We start from the raw sequence: 26,134 nt of genomic DNA, 5'->3' as shown, positions 1-26,134 counted from the left end.
CATTCCGCGAGGCAGAGCAAGCTGTAAGGAAAATGGAGGTATCAATACCCGTAACAACTGAGCAAATAAAGCCTTTCCTCTTGAAAATATATTTATGAAACATTTATCTAACATAAATATTAACCAAGAATTCATGAAAATACCTGAAACACTTTATCTTCAGAGGAACTACCCTCCCTAAATCCCTCCCTCCTTAAAAAATGCTGTTTAAATCTCAGAATCAGATCAGAGTGATTCAGGCAGACAATAGTATGGTTCTCTGGAGGGGTAAGTACTACAAGAGAGCTGGTAAATGAGACTCTTATGTCACCTTTTCTCAACTTATTGGTAAGAAAGACACAAGTTAACAATTTTGTGATGGAACAGATTCCTAAATGTCAAAACTTCCTCAGTGAGACCTAGCATTTCTCTCATCTCTGTCCGTATGTGGGATGAAGGAGGAAAATGAAAACCATTTGCTCTAGATTTGATGTTGGCATTATGCAAATACTTCTCTGCTTAAGGGCTCCAGTGAGAAGGGTAGTACCTTCCACCTGGCATTAACTCTGAGTGGCTTTGTGAATTCCTTTGGTCTATTATGCTGGTTGGTACTTTGGCTTCTTTGGCACCCAGCACCAGCTGATGCCCTGATCTGAGTCCCAGTTGGACAGCCTTTATTGCTCAGCACTGTAGCTGTCTCCAGGGCATTGTTCTTGAGACTTCCAACAGGGCAGATTTGTGCAGTTGGCCCATCTGGACAAGATCTGTAACAAGTAGAGCTCTGTGCAGTAAGCTCATCTCCATAGTCCTCCCCCACCATCCCCGCCTCCGGGCTGCGGCAGCCTGACACCCCAGCCCCATCAGGGACAGTATCAAAGAGATACTCTCTGCTCCTTTCAAAGGGGTATTGCTTGTGGCCTCTCATTGATTGGCACTACCTGGGCAGAAATAAGAACACAGGGGCTCTCTTCTCTTTTCAATTTAATCTCCTCCTATAAATCAGTTTTTAAATTTTAATTCTTGAGATGAGAGTGCTAACATGGTCAATAAAAGTAATTTCTAGACCTGAATATGGTAGTACACACTGTTAATCCTAACACCAGGAAGGTTGAGACAGAAGGATTATGAGTTCAAGGCTAGCCTAGGCAGCAAGTAAGTTCTAGCCCAGCTTATGATATACAGCAAGAACTTGTCTCCCACCCTCCCCAAAAAATTCTAGGCCAACTACCTTGATCATTTCAAAGCTCTTTCTTTAAAAATCAAAGGAAACAAAAAGGCATCTCATTAGGAATGTCAGACAAATTCAGTATGAAGATAGAGAAAGATGGCTAGGCTTGTCCTTGCGCTGACCATTGAACTTACTGACTTTGAATTTGGAATACTATGTGGAATGAAATAGTGAGGGAGGGTTGAGATAGAAAAGAGAGGGAGATGGGGAGAGAGAAAAGGAGGGAAATTGGAATGGACAGAGGGGAGCTCCAATTACATAGTTAATTATTATTCTGGGTCCAGAGAAAAGGACACATTATTTTAAGATATTATTTGTTTGTTTATTCCAACTGCTGTCCTCACACTTAATCTCTCTCATCTCATTTCTGTGTTCTTCCCAGTCAGATAACTTCAAAGAATTCAATGTAACAGGCCCATATGTCTCCATAACCCAGAGTGACACACAACCCACTCTATTCTGACCTTTCTTGTAGCTTTCCCAAATAATCCTATAGAAGAAGAAAGGGAAACACAAAGGAGTAAAGAACCCAAATTATGGCTCTCCACATTGAACAGCTACTACCAGAGGTAGGTAGTTTGTTTTTCTAGATGCCTAGATAGGGACCCTCTGTTGCAGTTATTTTACCAATGTGGCCTAATAATGTTTATTATTAAGCCTATAATTATTATTACGGCAGTATTTTCTAACCTGATAGCAATCAATTAAGACACAGACACTTGTTATATTTTAAAATAGCCTTAATTGATCCGGGGCAGGGCAGATATTAGTCCTTAAACTACTTCCCATAGTGGGGCAGGTATGGGATGCCTGTCCCAATCCCATGCCATCTGCTTCTAATATTTTCTATTAAGCTACCTCCCATCCATAATCCCATATACTTGCTAATGTTCTTCATCTGGGCCAAATCTCTATCCATGCCGGCCATGTTCTTCTCCTCCACCTAACCCATGAAGGTGCAACCTTCTTCCCCTCTCTAATCCTGTCTCTCTTCTTCCTAAGATCCTCTCTGTCTTCCCAAGCCCTGGAACCTTAGCCACGCCTGTCCCATCTGCCCTGCCCAGGTGTGATGATGGCCTTTTATTGGTCAGGTTCTTAGGCAAGGTGGGTCACAGAGACAGCAAGCAATAATTAGCATCAAAATACATCAGACCAACCTCCAACAACCCTCTACTTGCCTAGTGTCTCCTTAGGAACTTTTAGGCCTACTCTATTCAGAAGGAGGTTGCATGGCACCATTATTTTCTTGCCAAGAGAATGTGAAGGAGAAAGTTAGAAGGTCCTGGAAAATAAAGAGACTTTGGAGAAAAAGAAGAAACAAAAGAGGAGTAGTGTCTCTAAAGATTATTTCTGCACTCCACTCCTTAGGTTTTAGTACCTTTCATCTCACCTTTCCTAGATCATTACATAAGTATCTTAAAGAACAAGCCTCCCCTAACTCTTTCCTACCTAGCAGTATAGCAAAACCTATGGTCATGCTACTTGATTAGGGACTGTAACAAGTATGTCTGGGACCAGGAAGGTTAGGTAGATATGGAAGGGTAGACTTTCTGAGAGTGCTTGGCTTCTTTCCCTGTTCTGAAAATGTTAGCTTTTCTGGGAGAAGTGAACATCTCTCTTTTAGGTCATATAACAGTGCCCAGGCCCAGTGCTGCCTATGACTACCCCATCCTGGTTAAGAGGTGGGAGATCTGTGTCTTTGTCTTCCTGTCAGTATGGACATCTGACTAGGTCATTCAGAGCAGTATTTGTGGCCTGAGAGGACTCCAGATTTGAGCTTGCAGTGGGAGGGAGAAAAACGCCAAGTAAAGGCCAGACTCTGAATAGAAGTAGAATAGATGAAGATGACAAGACCAAGAATCCAATAGTCTAAATATTCTTCACAGAGGAGCCCCACCAATGACCGAAAGTCATTTTGGCATTAGGCACATGGACAAACAAAGAGAAATGGCAGAGTAAGCAGTAAATCTGGATTGGGGTAGATAAGCCATGTTTGTAAGTACAGCCACAATTGGCACTAGGCAGTTCACACATAATTTGGGAACTGGTGATTGAAGTTGTGAGTATAAGGACAAGAAGGAACTGTTCAAGCCCCCGGTAGAGTCTGATAGAGGGGAAAAAGCCCACCTGGGTGAAAGCAGGCAGTCAGCAGCTGCACACTAGCCTGTTCACAGTGCCTGGTGGATATCTTCTGACCTTAGAACTTTATAGACAACCCAGTAGAAGATATTGAAGACAAGAAAAGTAAAAGGGAAGACAGCCCTGGAGATGGTGTCAATTCTCTTGGCTCGGTCCACATAGAGTTTCCTCATGTTTTCTCCCTCCTTTAGAAGAGGGGCTGGAGGTTGGGGAGTATAAATGCTGGAACCTTCCATTGGGCCTCCATCCCTTCCTTGTAAGCAATGCCCTAGGCCATAGCCTCGAAAATAGAAGCGGCTTTCTCGTATGATGTCTTCTTCCTAGAATTACAAGAGAGAAAAGATGGTATTGGAAGTCAAAGTAGAAGCCGGACCATGCATAAGTGTCTCATAGGCAGTGCAATACAGGTAAGTTGCTCACTACCCAAGCCCACTACATGATTTTTGATGACCACAAAATTATTTAAAATATATATTTTTTATTTTATATGTATATATATATTAACCAGTTGTATGCTATGAGTTCACTTACAGCCATGCACTGAGGTGCCTTTTGAAAATGTGTAACATCATTTGGAGTCATGTAAAACCCACTGAAGTGCGAATATCTCAATGCCAAATTATCTCTGTCAGGTAACTAGAGCAACAAAGTCACTAGATGGTGAAGGTGAAATATTTTGCCTTGGTGAAATTGATGTTAATGAATTTTAAAAGATTTTGAATTAGTTTGTTTTATATATAATACATTTTAAGCATGATTTTTTGACTTAAAGCTAAGAATTCCAAAAGTTTTTTTTTTTTTTTTGAGACAAGGAGGTCTCTCTGTGTTAGCCTTGGCTGTCCTGGACTCACTTTGTAGACCAGGCTGGCCTCGAACTCACAGCAATCCACCTGCCTCTGCCTCCCGAGTGCTGGGATTACAGGCGTGTGCCACCACGCCTGGCTCCAAAAGTTTTAAATGACCAAATGAGATGGACAACTTAGGTTAAAGTTGACCCCACTTCTGAAGATCTGTTATTGATTTCTTTGCAAATTAGTTGATTGAACATGGGAGTCAATAAATCTATGGTAACACTTATTACCTGATGTACATTACATTCATATACAATGCATTTCTTTTGATAGCCACATTAACATGAAGGAGGTATATTTTTATATAAGCAGTACGCGGTAGACAGCAAAAAAGTCCGTTAATATAACAGTTGGCTGACAAAATATGAGTAGCTTTGATATACATGGGAAACAGTAAGTAAGTACACATAGAGGTTAAAAAATTAGAAGGGGGAGGAGTAGGAGAAGGAAGAGGGAAAAACACCCACAAGAATTTTACCTATGTAAGAAGCCCACAGCCCTTCACCTCTGAACTTACTTGCCCTATTTTTTTTTTCATTTTAGGGCATATTTGAGAAATATGTCCTTCAAATAGAAGATGATCCTATAACTTAAAAGTGTTGACTGCTCTGCAGTAATCAGCTAAGAGGTGGCTGAAATGGCATGCCCGGAACTGAGGGGGTTCCTGAGACTGGAGCTTCTCATTGCTCACACTGGAGAAATCCAAGGTGAAAGAGGAAGGGTGAGCCACCCTAGTTACCTGATGTAGTTCTATAAATTACAAGAATAAGAGAAACATATATTGTGTGCAGATACATATGTATATGCAAAATGAGCACAAAGGTGTTAAACATTTTGTACAATTTGAGAGACATTGTGGGATCTTTATAGCAAGGCCTTTGCAGCTACAGAAAAATTGAAAAGTAGGTTTGTAGATGAGGTATTGGTATGGCTGGTCATAGCACTCTCAATTATTACATTAACCCAAACTGACCTGTTATGAGGGCAAGCTTGGTACTGGGCAGCAGTGGCAGACGAACTCAGGCCAGAAATTCACAAGCAAACCCTATCCCTTTTTCTGCCATGTGTTAGCTCATCTATAGATTTGTTAACCATTGTCTTCCCAGTGACAGGCACCATCCTTGGAACCTAATAACACTCAGTAGATCCCTTTTGAATGGACAACTGGACTGAAGAGGCACATGCTTCAGCATAGAAGGAATGGAGTGGCTTTTAGTTCTTCTGATGCCCGTAGCTTGTCAGGGTCCCAAACTAAAGAGTCTACTCAAAGGGGTGTCCCTCAGTTATGAAATATTTGGCCAGAGAAACAATTACTATTTGCCCCACTGGACTGTGGTTTGATGGCCTGTGGTTGTATCTTCTAGTTGTAGGGCTAGGTGAATAGTGGGGTACAGGATCCCAAACTGAGATGCTAGGGATTTATTATGGTGTTCACAGAGACTTGTATGTATGTGTGTATGTCAGAGGCAGTTCACTATACTGGCTCTTCACCCTTGAACTGTATCTGGCAGCCTGAAGGCTCTGCTCATTTATCATTTTGGCCTTTAAAAAAAAATCAGAGGTCTTGATTCATTTCACATGTAATCTGTAATTAATTTTCACACTTATTCTACAGGGGAGGTTTGCTGTGCCCATTTTACAGACAAAAAACCAGAGGCAAGCAAAGTATCTCTCTCACAAGGAATTGAAAAATGAGAGGGGTAAGTAAAATTAAAAAGATTTTTTCCCTAGCACTTCAGTTTGGGATCCTATACCCCACTATTCACCTAGCCGTGCAACTAGAAGATCCAACCACAGAATATAGATAGTAAGGCAAAAGCTCGGAGGGAGAAAGGTAGGTACAACTGCAATTTCTGTTTCTATCAGTCCTGTTATTTCTTCTTTTACCCAGTGAATCTGAAGGAAATTATGTAGAAATACATCCCAGGCTAGAAAAAGTAATTTCAGCTGGGGTGTGCTGGTACATGCCTGTAACCCCAGCACTCTGAGAGGCAGAGGCAGATTGCTGTGAGTTCAAGGCCAGCCTGGTCTACAAAGCAAGTCCAGGATAGCCAAGGCTACATGGAGAAACCCTGTCTCAAAAAAAAAAGTAGTTCCATAAGAAGAGAAAACATACCCAATAAGCTGCTCTTGGCTCTTTTTTATTTTGATATGTATCTTTTAGGGCTGGCCCAGCAAAGATCAGTAGCCTGAAATCTAAGGATCAAGGGGGCCTGGGTTTGGATATTAAGTATCAGATATTTAAGACAAATTCCGAATGGTATTTGTATATGTGTTGAGGAGGGACAATGTGCCATTAAATACCGCTTTGCAATTTCCATGGTTATTGCAATACAGATTTTTTTAACTTATCTAGGAGCTGAAAGGCTAGAGAAAGGAGCCAACCTGGGAACTAAAAGCCCAGTGTAGACGGCGGGGTATGAGGATGGGAAAGATACTAAATACTAAAGTGTGACAGGAAGGAAGAAAAGGAATTGGAGATGGGGTACGGTGCTCAATGGGAGATGGAGAGTTGAACACAGTTCTGAAAGTAAGCCCCTGAGAGGATTTGTGGGTATTTTGTAATTTTTTCTAGTTCTCAAATTGTTGTATTAATAATAGCAAGAGTTCTTGTCTATCCAGCTTGACAGCCTTTGCCTTTGGCTGTTCTGTTTAGAGCCAGGGGCTAACCCTGCAGGGATGATGAGAAAAAGGTTCCACCCTTTCCTCTGAATCATTTAGACCATCTGGGAAAATGAGGCAGAAGTGTATATAAAAAAAAAAAAGTCCAACAATTCAGGCAGTGCCATGGGAGAAGAGCACATGGAGGAGATAAGTGCTTGAGAGATTAGAAAGAAAATGACGAGCTCTACAGCTGAGAGGGAGGTGACTGGCTCCTGAAGAACCCTGTCTTGACCTGGACTCTAGGCTCCTGAAAATTAGAATATTTCTCCCCTCTTCCCTTAGGTTTTTCTCAGGACTAAAGGCTTCTAGTTCTTTTACTGGGACATCAAGGCCCCCAGAGAGGGTCTAGACAAATATGGGCTCTCAATCTACTTGTTCAGCATGTTGTTTGGGACCTCCAAGACTGTTGGATGGTCTCACTGGCATTGAATTAGCTCTCGGAAACTCAAGGAAGGGGTAGTATTAATGACACTGGTTTGGCTTTCAGGTTTTATTCACATTAATAATATGCCACCGTCCACTTTTGGGCAAGCCACGGGGTCCTAAGTGGGCATCAAGCTTCTGCTAAGTAGCTTTGTAATAAGCGAGTACTATGACCCACTCCACTATAAGCTCTTGGACAACCTGCATATAATCATGAACAGACAGAAGTTGGACAGTAGCTGCTTGGGTGGGTACAGAGTAGGAGGTAGGACTAGTGTTATGCTGAGTAGCTTTGTAGTAGCTAGTAATCTTTCTTACTGGGACATCAACACAGGCATTTTAGGCAGGAAAGGGATTCTGGGCTATTTGACGACCTGTTCTTCTTTCCTAGGAAGGCAATGTTAAAAAACATTTTTTAAAAATCCTATGAATTTTGGTATCTGCAGACAAGTTTCACACAACTAAACAAGAGGCTGCATTAGTTATTTTAGGAAAGGGGGCATCCTGTTTTCTTTCCTTTGCTAACTCTGTACATGTTTTCCTATCCCTACCCTGAGACAGGAAAGTCTTCTAGGCAAGTCTCTGAAAGAATTAGTCTTATTCAAAGAGATGCAGTTGTAGATCAATCCACTAGAGGGCTCACTCTTTAGGAACCATGAAAGAACTAAAGAGAGGAAAGAATAGGTATTCAGAAAAATCTACATGAGATAGGAGCCCAGTCTCCACTGAGCGGAACCATACCAAGGGATGTAAGATCATGCAGATAGTTTGTGTGATCATTGGAAGTCATATGGTAGGGGTGCACCAGGAGCAACTGAGGTGGGAGTTGAGTGTTAGGAAAAACAGTTGTATTATTAGTATGTCTCAGGTTAGAGTCAGAATTGTGTGTGTGTGTGTGTGTGCGCGCGCGCGCACGCGTGCGTGCACGTGCGCACGCGTGTGTTGTTGTGGATTAAGCCCTGTGTGTGTTTATCTATTTGACAAGCACTGAGCCACTGAGCTACAAGTGATGCCCCCTAGAGTCAAGATTTTAACAGTGGGTTTAGGTAATTTGTTTTCTGTCCTCCAGCAGTAATTATGTGTTTGGCCTCTGGATTAAGCAGAAAACATGGAGTCAAAGCTCAAGACACTGTGTCTCTGAAGATTAAGCAACCAGTAGCAAGGCTTTTGGCTTTGCTCATAATTGGAGCTTGCTTTTCTCAGGGTAGCCCAGGCACCTCTGTTGTCATGACAACTTACCTACTGCCTATTGTCTGGGCAATTGAGGGAAAACTGCTTCTGTTGTCATGACAACAACTTCCTCTTCTATCTCCCCTTGGTGATCAGTCTGCTCTGGAAGAAATGGGGCTAACAAACAAGAGTGAGAAAGAACACCACCTCAGCCTACCAACTCTGATGTGCCTGATGCAGAGCAAGACAAGTTCCACCAATCAGAAGAGGCAAGTAGTAATCTTTCAATTACAGTGCAAATATGGGGGCCATCTCACAGTGTTCCCCTTGAACAGCACTAGAGTCTGACTCTGAGTTCTTAATGGGAGGACAGCTTAAGGTGCAATCCTTCTTGATGTGAGGAGAACCAGAAACAACTATTATTACTTCTCAAAGCAATAACATCTGTGCTAAGCCAAGAAGATTCTAATACTGACAAATATGTTTTTGTTTGTTTTGAGACAGGGTCTGTGTGTAGCCCTGGCTGTCCTGGACTCTTTGTGGACATGGTTGGCCTTGAACTCACAGAGATCTGCCTGCTTCTGCCTAAGTGCTGGGATTAGAGATGTGTACCACTGTACCTAGTCCTGGGTGACATGTTTAAAGTGCTTACTATGTGGTATACTCTTGATCCCTTTACTGCCTTCTAAGGGTTAATGTCTCATTTGATAGGTAAAGGAAACAGAACCAGAGAAACTAGCCTAGGATTAGAATCTAGGATTCCTGATAGTCCAGTCCTACACCTCTGGGTTGGGACTTAGTTTGTGGGAGGAGTAATAGGGAGGAAGGAGTTCAAAGGGGAAGAGAAGTGGGTCCCTCTGTTTTGGTACTCACCATGCGTTGCCGTCTCTGCCTTCTACGAAGTCTCATAAATTCCTTATGCTGACGAGAGACAAAATTGACTGCAGCATACTCAAGCAAGGCAGCAAATACAAAGAGCAGACATACAGCCATCCAGATGTCAATAGCCTTCACATAGGATACCTGCAACATCCATTAACAAAGCAGTTATCCTTTCTGGAGTCCTTCCTGTTAGTGTTAATTTTACCCTGAATCTTCTGTGGTTTTAAAAGAGTCTGTCACGATATGTATCTTTATCTGAAGGCCCATGTCGAAGAGATTAGGGTATCCATCATCCTTTAGCTCTCTGAAGTCTCCATCATCTACTTTTATGAGCCTTCCCTCCTTACTCTTCATTTCCTTTCTTTATTCTTCTTGCTAACCTGTTTTGCCTTCTGTTTCTTACCCTTTTTTTCTGATTCCTCTCTTTCAGTAAATAGCAATGATCAAAATCATATTCTTGCCCTCTGGTATGTCCTGGGTTTCTCATAGCCAAAATGACAATTAGGACGGGCTCACAATTCCCATGTGAGATGTATGGAAACATGTACTACTCCAAGAGAAGGGGCTTTCACAGAGATCACGTAGTTAAAAAGGTACTGTTGAAACTGGGAAGTTCTGAGCTTTCAAATCAGTGGCCTTGACATTTACCTAGGTTACAACTTTACTGGAAGACTAGGAACTCCTCCACACCTGTTCTACTGTTGACCCTGTGGAGTTTTCTGCTGCCTTTGCAAGAGTCACTGCTAAGGAATGGAGTGCAATGGCAAGCCAAGACATCATCTCTCACCTAGGAGAAAACAGTGTATGTTTTACTTCTATGTGTGCTTGACTTGTGCATACCTCTTTAGCATCCATCACATACCTGGCCATTCCTCCACTAGACTGAGCATTTCCATGCCAGGGCCTATTTTTGTGTTGGTCAGTGTTCTAGCTCCTGTCCCTGAGTGCTTGGCACATAATAAGTGTTTTATGAATGAGCGGGTGTGTGTTTGTCTCTTCTGGCTCCTATTTTCTGTCTCTGCTCTTCTTTTCCTCCTTTGCCTTATGAGCTAAGGCCAAGATATAGAAAATTGATTCCTTCCTCCCTGGTACAGCTTGATCTCTTGTCTTCTATTTAGCTCTTCCGGTCTGTGGAGCCTCTTGCAGCTGTGGAAATCAAGAGCCTGCCAAAGAGATGGAAATCGATGCCTGTAGGGTGCCACACAAGGCAGTGAAAGAATGGTCTCTGGTGACTATGGAGAAAGACTACCCCAACCAAGTTCCCTTGCAAAGAAGTCTCTTCTACTCTCATCTGAGAGCGCAGAGTTGTGTTTCAGGTGGGAGTGGTTTTGCTATCCGATGCCTCTAACCTGGCCCTACCTCTTTCCTTAAATCCTCAAGCAAACCTAGAGTTGCACAAACTGAAGGGTAAGCAAGGGCCCCATGGCTTGCTGTTTCCTTTGCTCCATGGCTCTACCTAGAGAGATCATTCATTTCATAGTACATGCCTGGATATTTTGCTTACTGGCCAATGAGGTTATTAAAAAGTCATGAAAATATAGCAAGAAGGTACAAAGCATTGCAAACAAGTAACCACTTAACAAAGTCTATTTTTCCAAATGAGGAAACTATGTGATACCTAGGAGCAGATAGGTTGTGCTCACTCACAAGAGGGGACCAGAAAGGAAATTCTCTTGGCAAGAAGGCATAAACTGCAGTATCTTTCTGGATTATGAAGAATCTTCTTGCTCGGCAGAGACAAAAAAAATCAAGGTAGGGCTCTTAATGGAGCGATCCTCATCTAAGGCTACTATAGTAATACAAATATTATAGCCCAGGCTGAGCATATGACTCCCCTAAGAACTTCATGAATAGCCCAGTCCATTTAGGAAACACATACAGGAAGGGCTTCCTGACAACATCTCAGGTGCCTCATGCTAATCTGAACGTGGTCGCTGTTTCATCGTATAGGGGTTTTTGAAGTACCTCACAGGTTTCCTAGCAAATGAGAAATGAGTAGGGAAATATCACCTGCTTTGCTCCCAGATCCAATATTCAGTTTTTTACTCTATAAAAGAATTAGCGCTTATTGAGCAATTATTATGTGCCAAGCACTGTCCTTGTATGTTAATAACTAATTTATTTTTCACAACAATCTTAAGGAGAAGGTATCATCCTTAATCTCATATTATAGGTAAGGCAACTGAGAGACAATTTACCCAAGGTCATACTATTAATAAATAATGAGGCTGGAATGTAAACCTAAAGTTGCCTACACTTACCCTACACTTACCCTCCCCTACGGCAATTTCATAAACATGCCATCAGTGTCCACATTGCACACTGCTTAAGTCTCCAATAAAAGAAAGTCTACATGGAACAAACAACGAGAGAGCATATCTTAGGACCAGGTTCCCAATAAATCAGAATAAAAGGGGATGTGTTCAAGGCAAGATTCATTATTATTCTATGACCAGGTATAGTATACTGGTACATAGTATGTGCTCAAAACATATTTGTTGAATGAAAAATAAAATGGCCTCACTCCCTGATTTGTTTAGAGCCTTGCTGACCATAAGGACTTTGAGGTGACCTTTAAATTCCCTACATGAATACACAATGCAGGGAGAACTGTTCTTAGTCCCATCAGCACAAATTTTTCTGCATAGTCAAAACATTAACAGGCCCCAGATGATCAGAGTCTACTGTCTTTAATTGCTATTATATTTGCGATCTCAAAATATTCTCCTCCCCCCCCCACAAATAAACACTTCCATTTAGAGCACTTTGTAATAGTACCTTATTTGTTATAGAAAAGGACAGAATTTGGTTAAAAACTGTACTATTAGGTTGTTTCTGGTCAGCGTTCACCTTGAAAAGGTCATTTACCCTCTGGTTTGCATTTTCATCTGGCCTAGGAGAGAATAGGCCTTTCTCTGGGATAAGGGTCTTTTACATGCTAGTACTCCCGAAAGAAAGTTAAGTAAGGCACTATCGCTACTCATTCCCTAGCCAGCAGCATTCACGTTGTTATGCTGTTAGTAATAGTATGCTATGGAGAAGAGGAAATGCTGAATTCGCAGTTAAAACCCAATCCAAGGTAAAGAGGGAGTAGACAGCAGGGAGCATGCGATAGATGGGAAATAGGGGGCTTGATGTCAAACAGGTTCTCTTGCAGATCTCTTCACCTTAGGCAAAGAGGCCCTGGAGCCAGAGCTCTGGGTGGTCATGGTGAGGACAGTGGTGATGCCAAGGCCTACACGAGCAGGGGCAGCATCCATGTTGATCCAGAAGGAGACCCAGGACAGAATGACAATGAGTAGGCTGGGAATGTACATCTGGATCAGATAGTAGCCCATCTGCCGCTCCAGGTGAAACTTTACCTCAATGCAGGTGAATTTTCCTGTAAGAAAAGAAATGAAGTATTTGGCCCTAAATCCCAGAGTGCAGCTTGGCCTGAGGGAGTGTAGGTCAGGAGTAGGGCAGCCTTGCTGAACCAACCTCTGGGATGCTCAGCTGGCCCCAGGGAGTGCCAGATGCCTGGACTATGAAAGCTCTCAAGTCAGTCAGAAAGCCTGTCTTCTTGCTCCCAGAATATTTCCTTCCAGCATAAGACCTTTCAAGTAACAATTACAGAAGAAGGATAAAGAGTAAGAAGGCTCCAGAATCAACCTTTTTAGGGTTGAATTTCAGCTTTTCACCTAATAGCTATGTGATCTTGAATAAGTCATTCAAGCCTTATTGTTGTTATACTTTTTGTTTTTGAGACAAGGTCTTTTTATATAGCCCAGGGTGGCATCACATTTGGAATTCTCTGTTGTACCACCACAGCAAGTTCCATTCAAGTATTTTGAACTAGTTTTCTTGTCTAGAAAACAGAGTAATTAACAATACCAACTCCATCACTGGCTGGTACAAAAGTTAAATGAATACTGTATTTGAGGAGCTGAGCACAGGAGCTATTTCTGTTGTTAAATCATTGCTAAGAAAGAATTAGTTTGGACCTCATTTGGATCTCATTATCCTTCTTTGTACTTGCTCATATCCCAGAGTCTCTCTAGCAACGGCTAGAATAAACACTGCCTGTGTCTTAAGCAAGTGAGAAGAACCAGCTAGTATGCAGGTACTGACAAGCAGGTTCCCATAGAGCAATGGTTCTCAACCTGTGGGTTGCAACCGCTTTGAGTGTGTGTGGGTGGGGGGCGGTCAAATGACTTTCACAAGAGTCACCTAAGACGATTGTAAAAGACAGATATGTACATTATGATTCATAGCAGTACGAAAATTACAGTTGTGAAGTAACAACAAAAAGTTTTATGATTGGGGGTCTCCACAATATAAAGAACTGTATTAAAGGGTCGCTGCATTAGGAAGGTTGAGAACCACTGTTCTAGAGTATCAGGCACTATTGTGTTCCACCCTGAGTCAATGAATTGGTGTTGGGCACATATCTCAGTGCTCTTCTTCTTTCCGTGCCAGCTCTCTTTCCTTTATCCTGCTTCCCATGGCTCGGAAGCTAAGACAACAGTAGTTTACAGCTTCTCTCAAAACCGGAGGCCTAGGATAACACAAGAGGAAAAGGAGAGGATTTCTACAGCCATCTCTACATAATCACAGGGAGATGGCTTTCAAGATCCCCTCACAAATACCAAAATCTGTGCATGCTCAAAACCCTTATATATCCTAAACATTTGTTTGTTTGTTTGTTTAGTGTGTGTGTGTGTGTGTGTGTGTGTGCACATGCCACAGCATATGTATGGAAGTTAGAGGACAACTTTCAGTAGTCACTTCTGTCCTGCTGTGTGGGTTTTGGGAACTGAACTCAACTCACCCACTAAGCCATCTTGTCGGCTGTAGATTGCTTATGATATAACATAATGTAAGTTCTATGTCAGTAGTTGTTACACTGGATTTTTAGCGACTAATGATAAGGAAAATTCTGTACATATTCAGCACAGATGAAATTTATGATTAATGCTTTTGTTCTCAGGTTGGCTGGACCTTTGGGTGTGGAACCTGTGGTAGCCAACTGTGTGTTTTATGTTATTCTGACTAAGGCTTAGTTCTCACCTGATCACCCAGGACCAGTGACTTGAACTTACTGCTTGGGTCTTTGTCATGCTCTATGACTCTGTGACCTCCTACTTGTCCCCTTGTCTACCCCTACTCAACACCATGGGCTTAATGCCTTTACTATGGACCCATATTTTCTTTCCATTCATTCTTTTGCTGTAATAATAGTTTGGGGCTTAATTATCAGATTAACACTTGTTTAATATAGAAAAATTAGAGAGAATAACATTTTAAGCTCGTATTTATCAAATCACTACTAAGTGCCCAGACTTTTTATATTTCAAATTCTGTAGCATTTTTTAGGGTGGGCAAAATGATTATCTCTCATATTACAGATAAGGCTATAGAAGCATAAAGAAATTAAACTGTATTTCTCAAGGGTAATCAACCAGTATATAAAGAATCTAGAATCTCAACTCAGGGTTATCTTACTGCAAAGTTCTTGCTTTTATCTATTGTGTTACACCACCTTAGAAACATTTAGTAGTATTATTTTTTTTCAGGGATTTTAAATACATATTTTTGTTTTGTTCTTATGGTTTTGCTCTGCATATAACATTGAATCTTATCCTTTTTTATATTTGTAATTTTTCATGAAGACATAAGAACTGTGAAAGTATTATGTTCATAACTGCATATTCTTTTACCAAGTAGGCACACTGTATAATTTACTTCTGCCACATGGGTGGGTGTTTAGAACAATTCCAAGTGTTTGCTAGCATTAATAGGAGGAACCAAGTGACTAAAGCCAATGAGATATTTTGTAATTTTTAAAAAAAATATATTCCAAGGAGTGGAGTTCTTATACAAATACATAGGAAAAATATATCTTCTAGACTAACGTTTCTTAAAATACAATATTTCCTGAGCTATCTGCATCATAAGCCTCATGATACTTGTTAACATGCACATTTCTAGGCATTTCCTTTAGTATATATGATTGCAATCTCAGAAAGTTATAGCCTAGGAATCAATGCTTTTAAAAGACTCCCTAGAGGAATATATAGAGTATAAAAGCTTGGAAACAATTCAGCTACAAATTGCCATTCCCCCTCCCAAGCCTCTACCCGTTTCTACCCCCAGCTATAGTTTCTAAATTCAAAGAACTGTTCTACCCACCAGTCTCTCACAGCTAAGATGCTAAAGGAAATGAGTAACCAGCGACTCTTAGGAACTGCTGAAGAAATGAGCTGTCCAGTTTGGGAGAACAGTTTCTCTCCACTTCCCATGCTCCACATCCGGGAAAAGAATGTCTCCTGATGTCCAGGAGAGCTAGGCAGCAGAGGTGGCTATGGAAATATCCGTGGTCAGCTGCCTGCTCCCTCAGGCCTGCTTTTTTTTTCTGTTTGAGTACAACTATTGACAGCTTTCACACAAAGTTGACCCTAGGAAAAATAAGACACCTTTGCTGCTCGTTGTCACAGGCCTGTTTGCTCTGCAGTATGTGAGAGAGAATCAAACATGGGCTTCGGGGTTAGATCTGTATTCTAATTCTGAGTCTGACATCTGTTAACGTTGTGACAACTGATTTAAGCTCTAACTCCCTCCTATTAAGTTTCTTTAAAATTTTTTACAGTTATTGATTGTCATGTGTATATTTGAGTATGAGCATGTCGCAGTACATGTGTGGAGGTCAGCACAGCTTGTGGGAATCAGTTCTCTCCTTCCACCAGGTAGATTCTGGGATTAAACTCAGGTTGTCAGTTTTCCCTGCTGAGCCATGTCTATAGCATTTCTGTGTTCTCTTTATGAAAGTGGTATTGGTAGCATCTTCCATGATGAACTAAGTAAGTTTAGGAAGCATGCAGCATCATATCTCTTCTATTGAGACTTAGGGAGAACCTGGTTGCCTCAACCTCAGACCCTCTAGTGCCTCACAGACAATAAAGACTTGCCTGATTCTTACCTGTGTTGTAGTGCTTGGTACAATAACCTAGATCTTTTTCATCCCGCAAGATAAACTGGGGTAGAGTCAAGCCCTCAGCTACTTGGACAGCAGGAGCATCTTCTAGCCACTCAAACACGAGGTCATTCATGGTGTAGCCAACTGCAGGTGACAGAGATATCATAGAGTTTCAGAGTATGTGCTTGGGGTGAGGATAGAGGTAGAGTTAAAGTTAGCAGGGTACATAGTTGAGGGATCAGGTTTGGGGTTTAGAAATGATATGCTTATTTTGGAAAGGGGAATGCTTCTAAAGAGGGTATTTCCTCAGTAGTCATGGGCCTTTATTAAAAGAGCAAGTCAGAAAGATCCTAGACTCTGCTACTATCTAGGTCTCAAGCTTGGGAAATGCTTAGAGAAAAATTACTCTGGCAGACACAGGATGCAGGCCAAGAAGTTTGGAAAGATGTCAAGGACCCCAGCTGGGAACCGCCTGCCACATCTTAAGCCCAGAGGAGTAAGCATGTGTACCAACCACATGTCCTGAGCTGAGCCTCAGAGCCAGGGCTTCTGCCACTTCACCTCAGGGAAGAGAAAGCTATTTCGGTCCTTCCAGTCATGCATGGGAGAATGTGCATACCACAGACTCCTAGCCAGGGACTTGAGTTGGAAAAAAATTGAGAGTTAATAGCTGAATATGCCAAGTTGCTCACAGAGTCCTTGCCGATCGTTAGGGTTCATGTCATGGATGTGACCATGTTTTTGAATGTAAGGGGAGACTGAGGTTTGCATAATGTAGTGTAAGGTCCACGTAGCTATGTGACTTCAGGTGAGCCATCTGCTCTTTTGTAAAATAAGGTTGGCAGAGGCTGCTTCAACGTTTTTAAAGTTTTTAAAGTTGTTGTGAGGGATAATGGGAACCTGCCTGTGGAGATGGTATATGAATTCTAGAGGGTGGACCAAAGGGCACTTTCTTTGCATCACTGTTCCCAAGTTTTTCTCTCTGAGGAATATCTCCCAATCTTACAGTTTGACTTCACCCAGGTGATAGGTGAAGAGGTGAAGAGTAAATAAGGCCCTGTCCTTGCCATCCTTTGGTTCTTGGCACGTTTGGCAGCCTGTACAGGTTAACACCTTTGCCATAAGAGGAGACCTTGGCTGACTTCACCTCTTTAGACACCTTCATGCCTGAAGCTGTCCTCTTGTTCTCTGCAGTCATTATCTGTATTTGTGGAGAATCAGAGTTCCAGGAATAACTCTATCTTGCCCCAAACTGGCATGCATCTATATGGGCATCTTCAGTGCCTTAATTCTGGGAACGTAAAGACAAAGCTACTGTAGGGACTACAAGAAGACATTTGGGCACAGGAAGCACTCTTCAGACATTGCTGCATGGCCAGCAGAAGCACAGTTCTATATAAGGCTTGGAGTCATTATGTTCCCTAGCACCATGGAATAGTCAGCCCTTCAAGTACTATGGGAATACAAAAACCACCCTGGGCTGGGTGTCAAGGAACCTTGGCATCTAGTGTCATCCATGACAAGAACCGATTTTGTAGCTTGGGCAAGTGCTTGTCCTGCCTGAAATCTCATTATCTAGCTATTACTCCTGGCCATGCCTTGTGGTTCACTAGAGACACTTACAGCTTTCCAGCTGCATTGTGCAGGTCTGGATGTCCATTGGGAAGTTCTTGAGGTCCATTGGGCAGGACAAAATGAGGGTCAATCTGGTTGGAACAGTGAAAAAGTTAATGATACCAGTTTACTGGGGTCCATCACTGTAACACAGACCATCTTCCCACCCTTCCCCCTCCATCTGGCTTCTTCCTCTTGATACAAAATCTCCTTGCTGTATACTAGGTGCACCTGATGCTGTAGAGCACATTCCCATTCTTGAAGATCCGCAGTAACTTGTTGTCTGTGGTCACCTCATGGAAGTTGGCCCCTTTCTCATTGGCAAAGAAGAGATCTGGCTTCCAGATAGAGTCAAGCATGGAGGGGTCTAGGTCCAGAGAATCATCAGGATATTCTCGGTAGGCCAGACGTGGGTCATTCCACTGCTGCCGCAAGAAGACATTTACCCGGTAGTCCTGGAACGGTGGAGAGGAGGGCTTATTAAAAGCAGTGCTTTTCCCGGGGGTCCAATGAAACCAACATGAGCAGAAGAGCCATAAGCAGGAAGTGCTGGAGATATTTCTTGGGGGCAGTAGGCATTTTGCAGTAGAGAAAGCTCACTTTGGGTAAACATGCCAAAGATGGGAAGAGAAGAAACATGTATTTTAAGTACCTACTATGTGCCAGACTCTCTCTGCTAAGTGCTGCTTTTGTAGGACTGGAAGTTGAGCACAGGTTCTTGAGCATGCTGGGCAAATACTGTATCATGAGCCACATCCTCAGCTCGGAGTGCTTTCCTTAGACACATAATTTTATCTAAACCTCACATCAGTGTTATGTGGAGAATGGTTTTATGATCTATGCTTTTCATATGAGTAACAAAGACCAAGAATGATTGAGGTCAACCTGGTTGGGATTTGAACTCAGGTTTTTTTCTTGTTCAAAGGCCTGTGCTCTGCATTGGGTGACTTCATATTTGATGAACTGTTCTTAGACTAGTTTGCAGTTGGCTAGGAAAACCCTGGACTAAGAATAGCCTCACAGTCATCAGCTCAAATGTCCCGTGGCCTAAGCTGGGATCAAAAGCAGGAAGAGAACAACAGAAAGGAAATGTTCGCTATATGGTGAGCTTCTCCCAGTCACATGGGAATGGAAGAGGGGAATAGGAGGACCCCTTACCATGGTGGTCTCAGTGACGGAGCCAAAACTGTTGATGAAGATGTTGCAGGTCACATTCACAGGTGGGCCTAAGGGTAGCAAAGCATAGACCATTGGCAGGGCATTCCAGAAAGCTGAGCGCAGGCTCTTCAAGTCCCTCTCTGAGCTTCAGATCAGGCCACTGGAAAAGACTGACAGCTACACAGACCCATGGGCAATAAGGAGAAGAGGCTCTTTCTGAGCTATAACATCTAGCCTTGAAAGCCCAGCCTCCTTCCTTAAGGACAGCCAACAAGTACAGCTAAGTGGTATGCCACCCAAAAGAGTAAGCATGGGGGAGGATTTAGTAGATGGGCGTTTCTTACCTTTGAAATTGGGCCTAATCCTGGCATCATATCCAGATGTTCGTCCCATAAGCTTGTCCAAGAAATCAGAGGGGGACATTGGCTGGGATCCTTTGGGCCCAGATTTGACGTCCTCTTTTGCCAAAGCCACACTGGACATGAAAAGAAAAGTTTGAGGAGTGTTGCTTCTACTTACTACAGACTGTGCTTTCCTGTCTCCATCCCCCTTTGCATCTACCTGTCAGACAGGAAGATAAGAGAGAATGGGTCTCTGGTGTACTAAATGAGGAGAACAAAACAGTCATGGATCAACATGCCTGCCAACAGCAGTCCTGGGAAATGGCTCTCCCATAGATTATATCCTCAGTGCATGGCATTTAGACTGTTATCTCCATTTTACAGAGGAGAAAACAGGTTTAAAAAGTAGTTACTTGCCCAAAGTCTCACAACTTCTGAGTGATACAGTCAGGACTCAAACACTGGACTAAGGGCCTACTTAGTCTTCTCTTCCTGAAGGTGCTTTGAAAGCATTCAAGAATGACATCTTATCTGGTGTGCTGTCAATATGGGCTAGCCAAGGCTAGGCAGGGCTTTAGGACAAGCTGCTTCCCTGAGAACTGGTAGCAGTTGCTTGGGCATCCTGTAACATTTGCAGGACTTAGGGCCCAGCTTCTATGGGAGTACACTAGCTTTGTGCCATTCACCCATCTGTCTGTCTGTCTATCTACCTATCTATTTTCATTTTTTGTATAGCAGGGAGCTATGTTTAAATGTAAGATCATGACTACTACATGACTACTCAACTATGGTAATTAGGCAGGGCTCTGTAGCCACAGGAGTTTCCCAACAGAGTGATCATACTGAGGCAAACTCCCATCTTTCTTTACCTAACAGCTTGACTTGGGGGAAGAAGTCAATATGTTTGTCCTGGCATAGAACCTAGCCTCATTTCTTTTGTCAGTTTTCCCCCTAAGAGAGCTGAAGGGGGTGGATCAGTAGGTAAAATGCTTGCTGCAAAAGTAAAAGGAACAGCATTGCGATGCCCCAGCACCCAGGTTAAAACCTGGTGGATATGGCAATGCGCTTGTAATCCTACCACTGGGAAGTCTAGCTTTCCTGTGGCAAGCTGGGTGGTTAGACTTGGCACAAGAGACTCAGCAAAGCCTTGGGAGCCAAGCTCAGGCAACGCTCCTGGCTAGACCAGGTTCTTTCTTGCTGCATCTCACTGTCATCACCGTGAACAGATATTATAGCCATCTCCACAGCTGCCGTGACTGCTGCACTGTGGGACTGAGCAGCAGAGTGGCTGCTGCCTTTCTACTCCTAGTCCTCTTTAAGCCAATGGGCCTCCTTTTCGCAATAAACCTGTGTTCTAGTCGGTCACTGGTAGACTATATTAAATGCTTCACAAGCCTTATCTTAGGCTAGTTCTCACATCACTCCTCCCTAATTATTTCTATTATAATTGGTTCTCTGAATCCATGGGGGCACTGATTCTAGGACCCCGCTGTAGATAACCAACTTTTCAGAAGACTACATATTTTATATAAAATGGTATAGTCTTTGCATATAAGCTGTGCACGTCTTCCTGTCTACTAGAAAATCATCTCTGGGTTCTAACACCTAGTGCACTGCAAATGTTATACAAGTACTTGTTTAGGGAATAAGGGCAAGGAAAATCCAAATATGGTTAGCACAAGTTCTGTTAAATATTTTGGTTCTGTGATGCTTAAATCTGAAGATGCAGAACTGATGGATACAAAGGCTAACTGTACATAGATTAAGAGACTGGACATGAGTAAGGTAAATGTGAAGTGACTTCTCTGAGAGCCTATAGCTAGTGAATGGTAAAGCCAAAATTCAGAGCCAGTGCCAGTAACTTAAGGACTCAATGTGTCTGTCACAGCACTGTCACAAGACAAGCAGCCTGGGATGATCTCTCAAAGAACCAGAATGAGGAAAGGTCAAGACCTGCCACACTGTGAATTCTTGGACTTCTGTCTTGAACCCTGAAAGTAGGAAGAATTCCTTACCCTGGGAACAGAGGCCACCCTGGCCCCTGGCAGGAGTAGTTACAGCAGGTGGCCTAAGTATGCTGTGGAACTCCAAGGTGGTGATGCTGGGGCAGGCAGAAGTCTGGGGCTTCACCACAGAATGTCCACACTAGCCAGGTGCTACTGCTGCTGTTGCTGCTGCTGCTGCTGCTGCTGGCCATCTGCCCCTGCCTGCTGGGAGGCCACATGGCCCTGCATCCAGGCCAACCAGACTTCTCTGCTGTCCTCAGCCTCTCTCGGGTCACCTCTCCACTACTCCCTGTCCTAGAACTCTAGGATAGGTTGTAACTCTTGTCTTATTTCTGAGATGATTTTGTCTAAGGAACTAAGACTTACTTTGTGAAACCACTCTGCCCACCTTTTCATTTCTGGAAAGTTCCAGACACTGACAGAACCGGGAAGGATTGAGAACTGATAATCCTCATATAAGGCCTTGGGGTGATATGAGGAGAGAACTTTGATTCAAGGTACTTGGGCAACGTTGAGCAGGTCACTGAATTCAGTTTCCATATATACAACAAATAGCTCTCTAAGAGCCCAGCTTGCTCTAATTACGTCCAGTTTATAAACACATATGCTGCTTCTCTCACATGTTCTTGAATCTCGTGGCAGTCTCCCCTCACCAAGGGACAGCAAGGCCCAACTCGATGACCCCTTTATGTCTGTATCCTGTCAGCTCCCTCTAAGCTACCATTCCACTTGGCACTGCTTTTCCCTTCTAAGCATAGTGTTCCTCTCCTGGGCCCCATGTGTCATCATGTGTCCACAAGCAATGGAGCTGAAAGCACCTCAAGCAAGATGCTCTAGGATGCTCCTTGGATTAAAAGAAAGAAGACGTGGCTCTGGCATTCACTCTTTCTACTTTGTGAGGCATTCCTTTGAAGACCATTTCAGCCAAGCCTTAGCCGTCATTTCTACTCAGCTTACTGTGTCAACCTAGACTAGCTTTTGTTACACTGAGAAAGGGACAGATGGTCAGGGAACATTTAAAAGGACCCCAAAAAATTCCTTGCCTGCAGACCCAGGAAATAAGTGCTACCTGGTGCCTCTCAAAAGGACAGTGACCAGCCATATGTAAAAGGGCAGGATGACTGAAGAAAACTACGGTTCAGACAGCTCAGCTCCATCCTGCTGTGGTCCTGTGGCAATCCTGTACCACCTGCAGCCTCTTTGGCAAACCTCTGACAGATGTATCTGTCATTTTTAGAGATCCAGCTGGTAGAGAGATAGGATTCAGTTCCAGGACAAATGACCTCCATTTTTGGACTCAGCTACCTAACCCTACCCAGGCCCATGCACTTCACCCATTCAGAAGCTTCTCTACCAGCAGTGGGGCCCTACATCTGTACTGGACAGCTCCTGGGTCCTGACGGAGGAGGGGTGTGTCCTCCCCTGATGCCCTCCAGTCTTGGGCTTTTTTTTTTTCAAACTTAGAAGAAACTCTGCCAGCTACCCCATCTGTTACCACCAGCCCCCAGTTAGTGTTTGCATGCACCTCCTTCTCACCCCACTGAGCTCACCTGAGGAGGACCTTCTCTGGCAAGGTCCAGAGAAGAAGGAAGAGGATTCCAGGAACAAGAGTTGTCATTCTGCAGGGACCTTGGAGTCCTTTCTCAGTCTGGCTGCCAAGGTGAGAGCAGGTATCCCTGTGGGCAAGCCAACAGTACAGAGCCCTTCTCTAACTCAGGAGCCAGTGTGGCCCGGCTGGGAGTTGAGCTCTCTTTCCTCTTCTGCCTCTTTCCTGCCCCTGCCTGTCCTTAGCAGTCAGGATCTAGAACTATCCCCCTGCCACTGAACCTGACACAGATAACCCCTACCAGCTCCAGCTCCGGCTTGGGCTTGTCTTAGACTGAAAAGGGCCTCAGCCTGCCGGCCAGGGAGCCAGAAAAGATTCTCTTTGAGTAGCAGTCACACTCTCCAAACCGTGGACAGTCTTGGAGGAGAGGGAGGAAAGAGACCGGTAGAAAGATGTTTCCCTCCCTCCCACATCCCCCTAGATGCACCCTCGGAAAGCAGCAATTTAAAGGCACAGTCGCCAGCAGCTGGAGTGGGGTTCCCAGCTTGTCTGAGCACTGGGGAGGAGCTTGGGCTGCTGAGCTGCTGCTTGGGGAGAGCCTGAGGTGTTAGGTCCAGCCTCCAACTCTAACAGGAGGAAAGCTCGCTCGCTCACACACTCATGCTCACACGTAGTCAGCCTTATTCCTCCCATACCCAAAGGCTTTCCTTTTAGCCTAGAGTCAAGATGGGGCCCTGGAATAAAGTCTTAATGCTTTTTCTAAAGGGATAAAGACCTCAGGGGGCTCATGGGGGACCCCCAGGGTATTCTGAAGATGATGGCTTCCGGTCAAATGGAGGTGAGGAAAGGCTAACTGCAGGGGCTGCTTTTCTGTACCCTCTGGATGAAAGATGACAGCTCACAGTCTGTCTCTCTCTTTACCTGCAACTCTATCATTGTCCTATCCCCTTTAGCCTGGTAGTTGTGCATTCTTTCACCTGCTTGGTTTTCTCTACAGTGTCTGTTCCTCAGGGCTGCTTGTGGGAAGGGACAACTCTCCTGGGGTGGGAGGTATGGGCCGAGCATGGCTGGGACATCGGTACCAGAGGTGGGAGGTAAGGTGGGGAAGATAGTGACCAAGCAGCCAGATAGCCCTGGGTGTAGGAAGAGAGACAGAGGGTGTGGCCTAGCTTCCTCCTTTGCTTTCTGCACATTTGCCATGGCCCCCAGATGCTTAAGCAGCTCTGTTTTCTCCTGTCTGCCTGTTTGTCCAATTTTCCCCATGCTTCATCTAAAGAAGAGCTGGGACTTTCCCCTCATGCCCCTCCCTCCCTGCTTTGCTCTTCTCTCTTCCTCCTTCTCACTGAAGTTTTCTATCATCCATCTTTTTTTTCATCTGTTTTCCTCTGTTCCTTCTCTGTGTTTCACCTTCTATACCTCCTGTCTCCCTCCCTTCTTTCTCCTCTCTTTCATTGTTTTCTTTCCCTAGTTCCCCTGTATCTTAAATCTCTCACTCTCTCCTCCTAAATTATAGCAGTGAGAAACCAAGGGCTTTCTTTTCCTCAGTGGAAACTCTCCTACCAGCTCTGCAGAGTTGGCGTGTATGCTGGGGAAAGGGATCAGGACCACTTTCTATACTGGCCAGTTTGTCATCTGGCTGGCTGTAGCCTCTCCAGTCTCGTCAGAGAGAAGTTGGGGAAGATTGGATGTTCTTGCCTAAGGGGTCCTATTGACTATATAGAGGAATTAATAACAAGGCATTCATGTGTAGAACTTGTGCAGCAAGCATCTCCCTTTTTGCTGTGTTATTATTAAAGAAGAGGATTTTTCAAATTACAGATGAAAGCCAAAGAAGAGAATTTTCAAGAATAAATGCTAAAATATTGATGAGTGAGCTCAGCTTTTGGAATTGGGACTGAGACTGTTATATGCTTCAATGCTTATATGCTGGGTAAAAGCAAAATACTAATTATCCTGTAACATCTTTAGCCACCCTTTCACCTGCTCACACTTCCTCCTTATTTCTCTTAAGCATCACGTACCCTACTTTTAGACAGGAAGAGAACCTGGAACCTTTCAGGGCAGTGTACCAGGCTGGGGAGCTGAGAAAGCAGTTGTACTTGTCTCCTTTCTGTAACTTCCCCACCCTCTGACAGGTTTCAGGACAAGATGCTGCAAATTTATCGGGTCATATTTTTCATTCCACTGATTTCTCTAACATTGTCTCTTCTGTCTTCTCAGTTTGGTGGTATTTTCACATGTTGCCTACTAAGTACCCTCCCCTATGTTCTTACCTATCTGGACTCAGTGTTCCTGTTGCTTTGTCAAGCAAGACTTATGGAACCTCACCCACTGCCCTCAGGTCCGAGTTAGGAGGCCCTTTGCGCGTTCCCCAGATCCCTCCTCTTCCAACCCTTCAGCATACCACACTCACTGATTTCCTTGCCTCTCCTCGGCTCTGTTAAGAGGTCCCTGAGAGCACAGACATATTATCTGCCAAATCTGTGGCACAGGATAGGCAGTTAGGGAACACCTTTTAAAAGATGTACCACATCAAACCCCTACTCAGATCTAGCCAGTGGACAGGACATTCTCCACAGTTATGTGGAGAGCGGGGACTGACTCTGACATGAGCTCTGGTGCCCCATATTTGACCACCTCCCCATGGTGGGGAGGCCTGGTGGCACTCAAAGAAAGAGTAAGCAGGCTACCAAGATGAGACTTGATAGCCTATGACCATATAGTGGGGGAGGAGGTCCCCCTCGGTCTTAGACCTAGGGGAGGGGAATAGGGTGAAAGCAGGAGGGATGGAGGAATGGGAGGATACAAGTGAGGGGATAACAATTTAGTTGTAATCTGAATAAATTAATAAAATTTTTTAAAAGATGTACCCTTAGCACCCAGGTCTTCAAGTTTACCATCTCTGAATCACTGTCCCTTAAGTCAGAATGATAGGTTTGACATACAGAGAAGGGACCGGCATGAGGTAATGGTAATAAGAAGAAATGAGGAAGCAGTTTTTATGCACTTGCCCCTTGGGCCTGTGGCTCACATTCAGTCATCTGGAATTCTTGGCTAATGGAAGGCATAGTCCCCTGGGGACTGGTTCATTGTTGTAGGTCTCACCTCCTCTGTGCCTCATGGGATCCCTGAGAGCTGAAAGCATGGCTGGGTCAGCTACTGGGAGGACAGATTCTTT

General features: G+C 43.7%; 2 protein-coding genes across 5 annotated transcripts in view; one reads left to right on the top strand and one right to left on the bottom strand.

Moving 5' to 3' along the window:
• LOC311602347 (uncharacterized protein) overlaps positions 1–26,134 on the top strand; it is a 70,625-nt gene continuing 44,491 nt past the window's right edge. For both annotated transcript variants that reach the window (XM_084790287.1, XM_084790288.1), the window contains exons 1-8: positions 1–38; positions 1,683–1,776; positions 3,671–3,753; positions 3,880–4,918; positions 5,813–5,897; positions 8,611–8,723; positions 9,989–10,138; positions 10,455–10,652. In XM_084790287.1, the coding sequence (XP_084646413.1) occupies positions 10,087–10,138; positions 10,455–10,652 (250 nt within the window). In that variant the 5' untranslated portion in view covers positions 1–38; positions 1,683–1,776; positions 3,671–3,753; ... (2 more) ...; positions 8,611–8,723; positions 9,989–10,086. The remainder of the gene's footprint in view (positions 39–1,682; positions 1,777–3,670; positions 3,754–3,879; positions 4,919–5,812; positions 5,898–8,610; positions 8,724–9,988; positions 10,139–10,454; positions 10,653–26,134) is intronic.
• LOC311602344 (glycine receptor subunit alpha-4-like) lies at positions 32–26,134 on the bottom strand. 3 transcript variants are annotated; one of them, XM_084790280.1, is made up of 10 exons: positions 26,062–26,134; positions 22,961–23,086; positions 19,408–19,538; positions 19,064–19,131; positions 18,137–18,360; positions 17,915–17,997; positions 16,295–16,435; positions 12,504–12,718; positions 9,328–9,477; positions 1,693–3,666 (listed from the first exon to the last, which is right to left on the bottom strand). In XM_084790280.1, the coding sequence occupies exons 2-10, from the start codon at positions 23,026–23,028 to the stop codon at positions 3,376–3,378; spliced, it is 1,371 nt and encodes a 456-aa protein (XP_084646406.1). In that variant the 5' UTR covers positions 23,029–23,086; positions 26,062–26,134; the 3' UTR covers positions 1,693–3,375. The 3 variants fall into 3 exon arrangements, with proteins under 3 accessions (XP_084646407.1, XP_084646406.1, XP_084646405.1); XM_084790281.1 differs by lacking the exons at positions 1,693–3,666; positions 26,062–26,134 and adding an exon at positions 32–743 and having other exon boundaries at positions 22,961–23,909; XM_084790279.1 differs by lacking the exon at positions 26,062–26,134 and having other exon boundaries at positions 22,961–23,909.

The sequence above is a fragment of the Acomys minous genome (assembly GCF_964271855.1).
Source record: "Acomys minous genome assembly, chromosome: 7".
In the NCBI taxonomy this organism is placed as follows: Eukaryota; Metazoa; Chordata; class Mammalia; order Rodentia; family Muridae; genus Acomys; species Acomys minous.
This window is presented reverse-complemented; position numbering and strand designations above follow the sequence as displayed.

Coding starts and splice junctions, on each gene's coding strand:
- LOC311602344 (XM_084790280.1), bottom strand. CDS start 23,028: ATGACAACTCTTGTTCCTGGAATCCTCTTCCTTCTTCTCTGGACCTTG. Junction 19,539..22,960: donor CCAGAGAAGGTCCTCCTCAG/GTGAGCTCAGTG, acceptor TTTCATGTCCAG/TGTGGCTTTGGCAAAAGAGG. Junction 17,998..18,136: donor AATGTGCTCTACAGCATCAG/GTGCACCTAGTA, acceptor TGTTCCAACCAG/ATTGACCCTCATTTTGTCCT.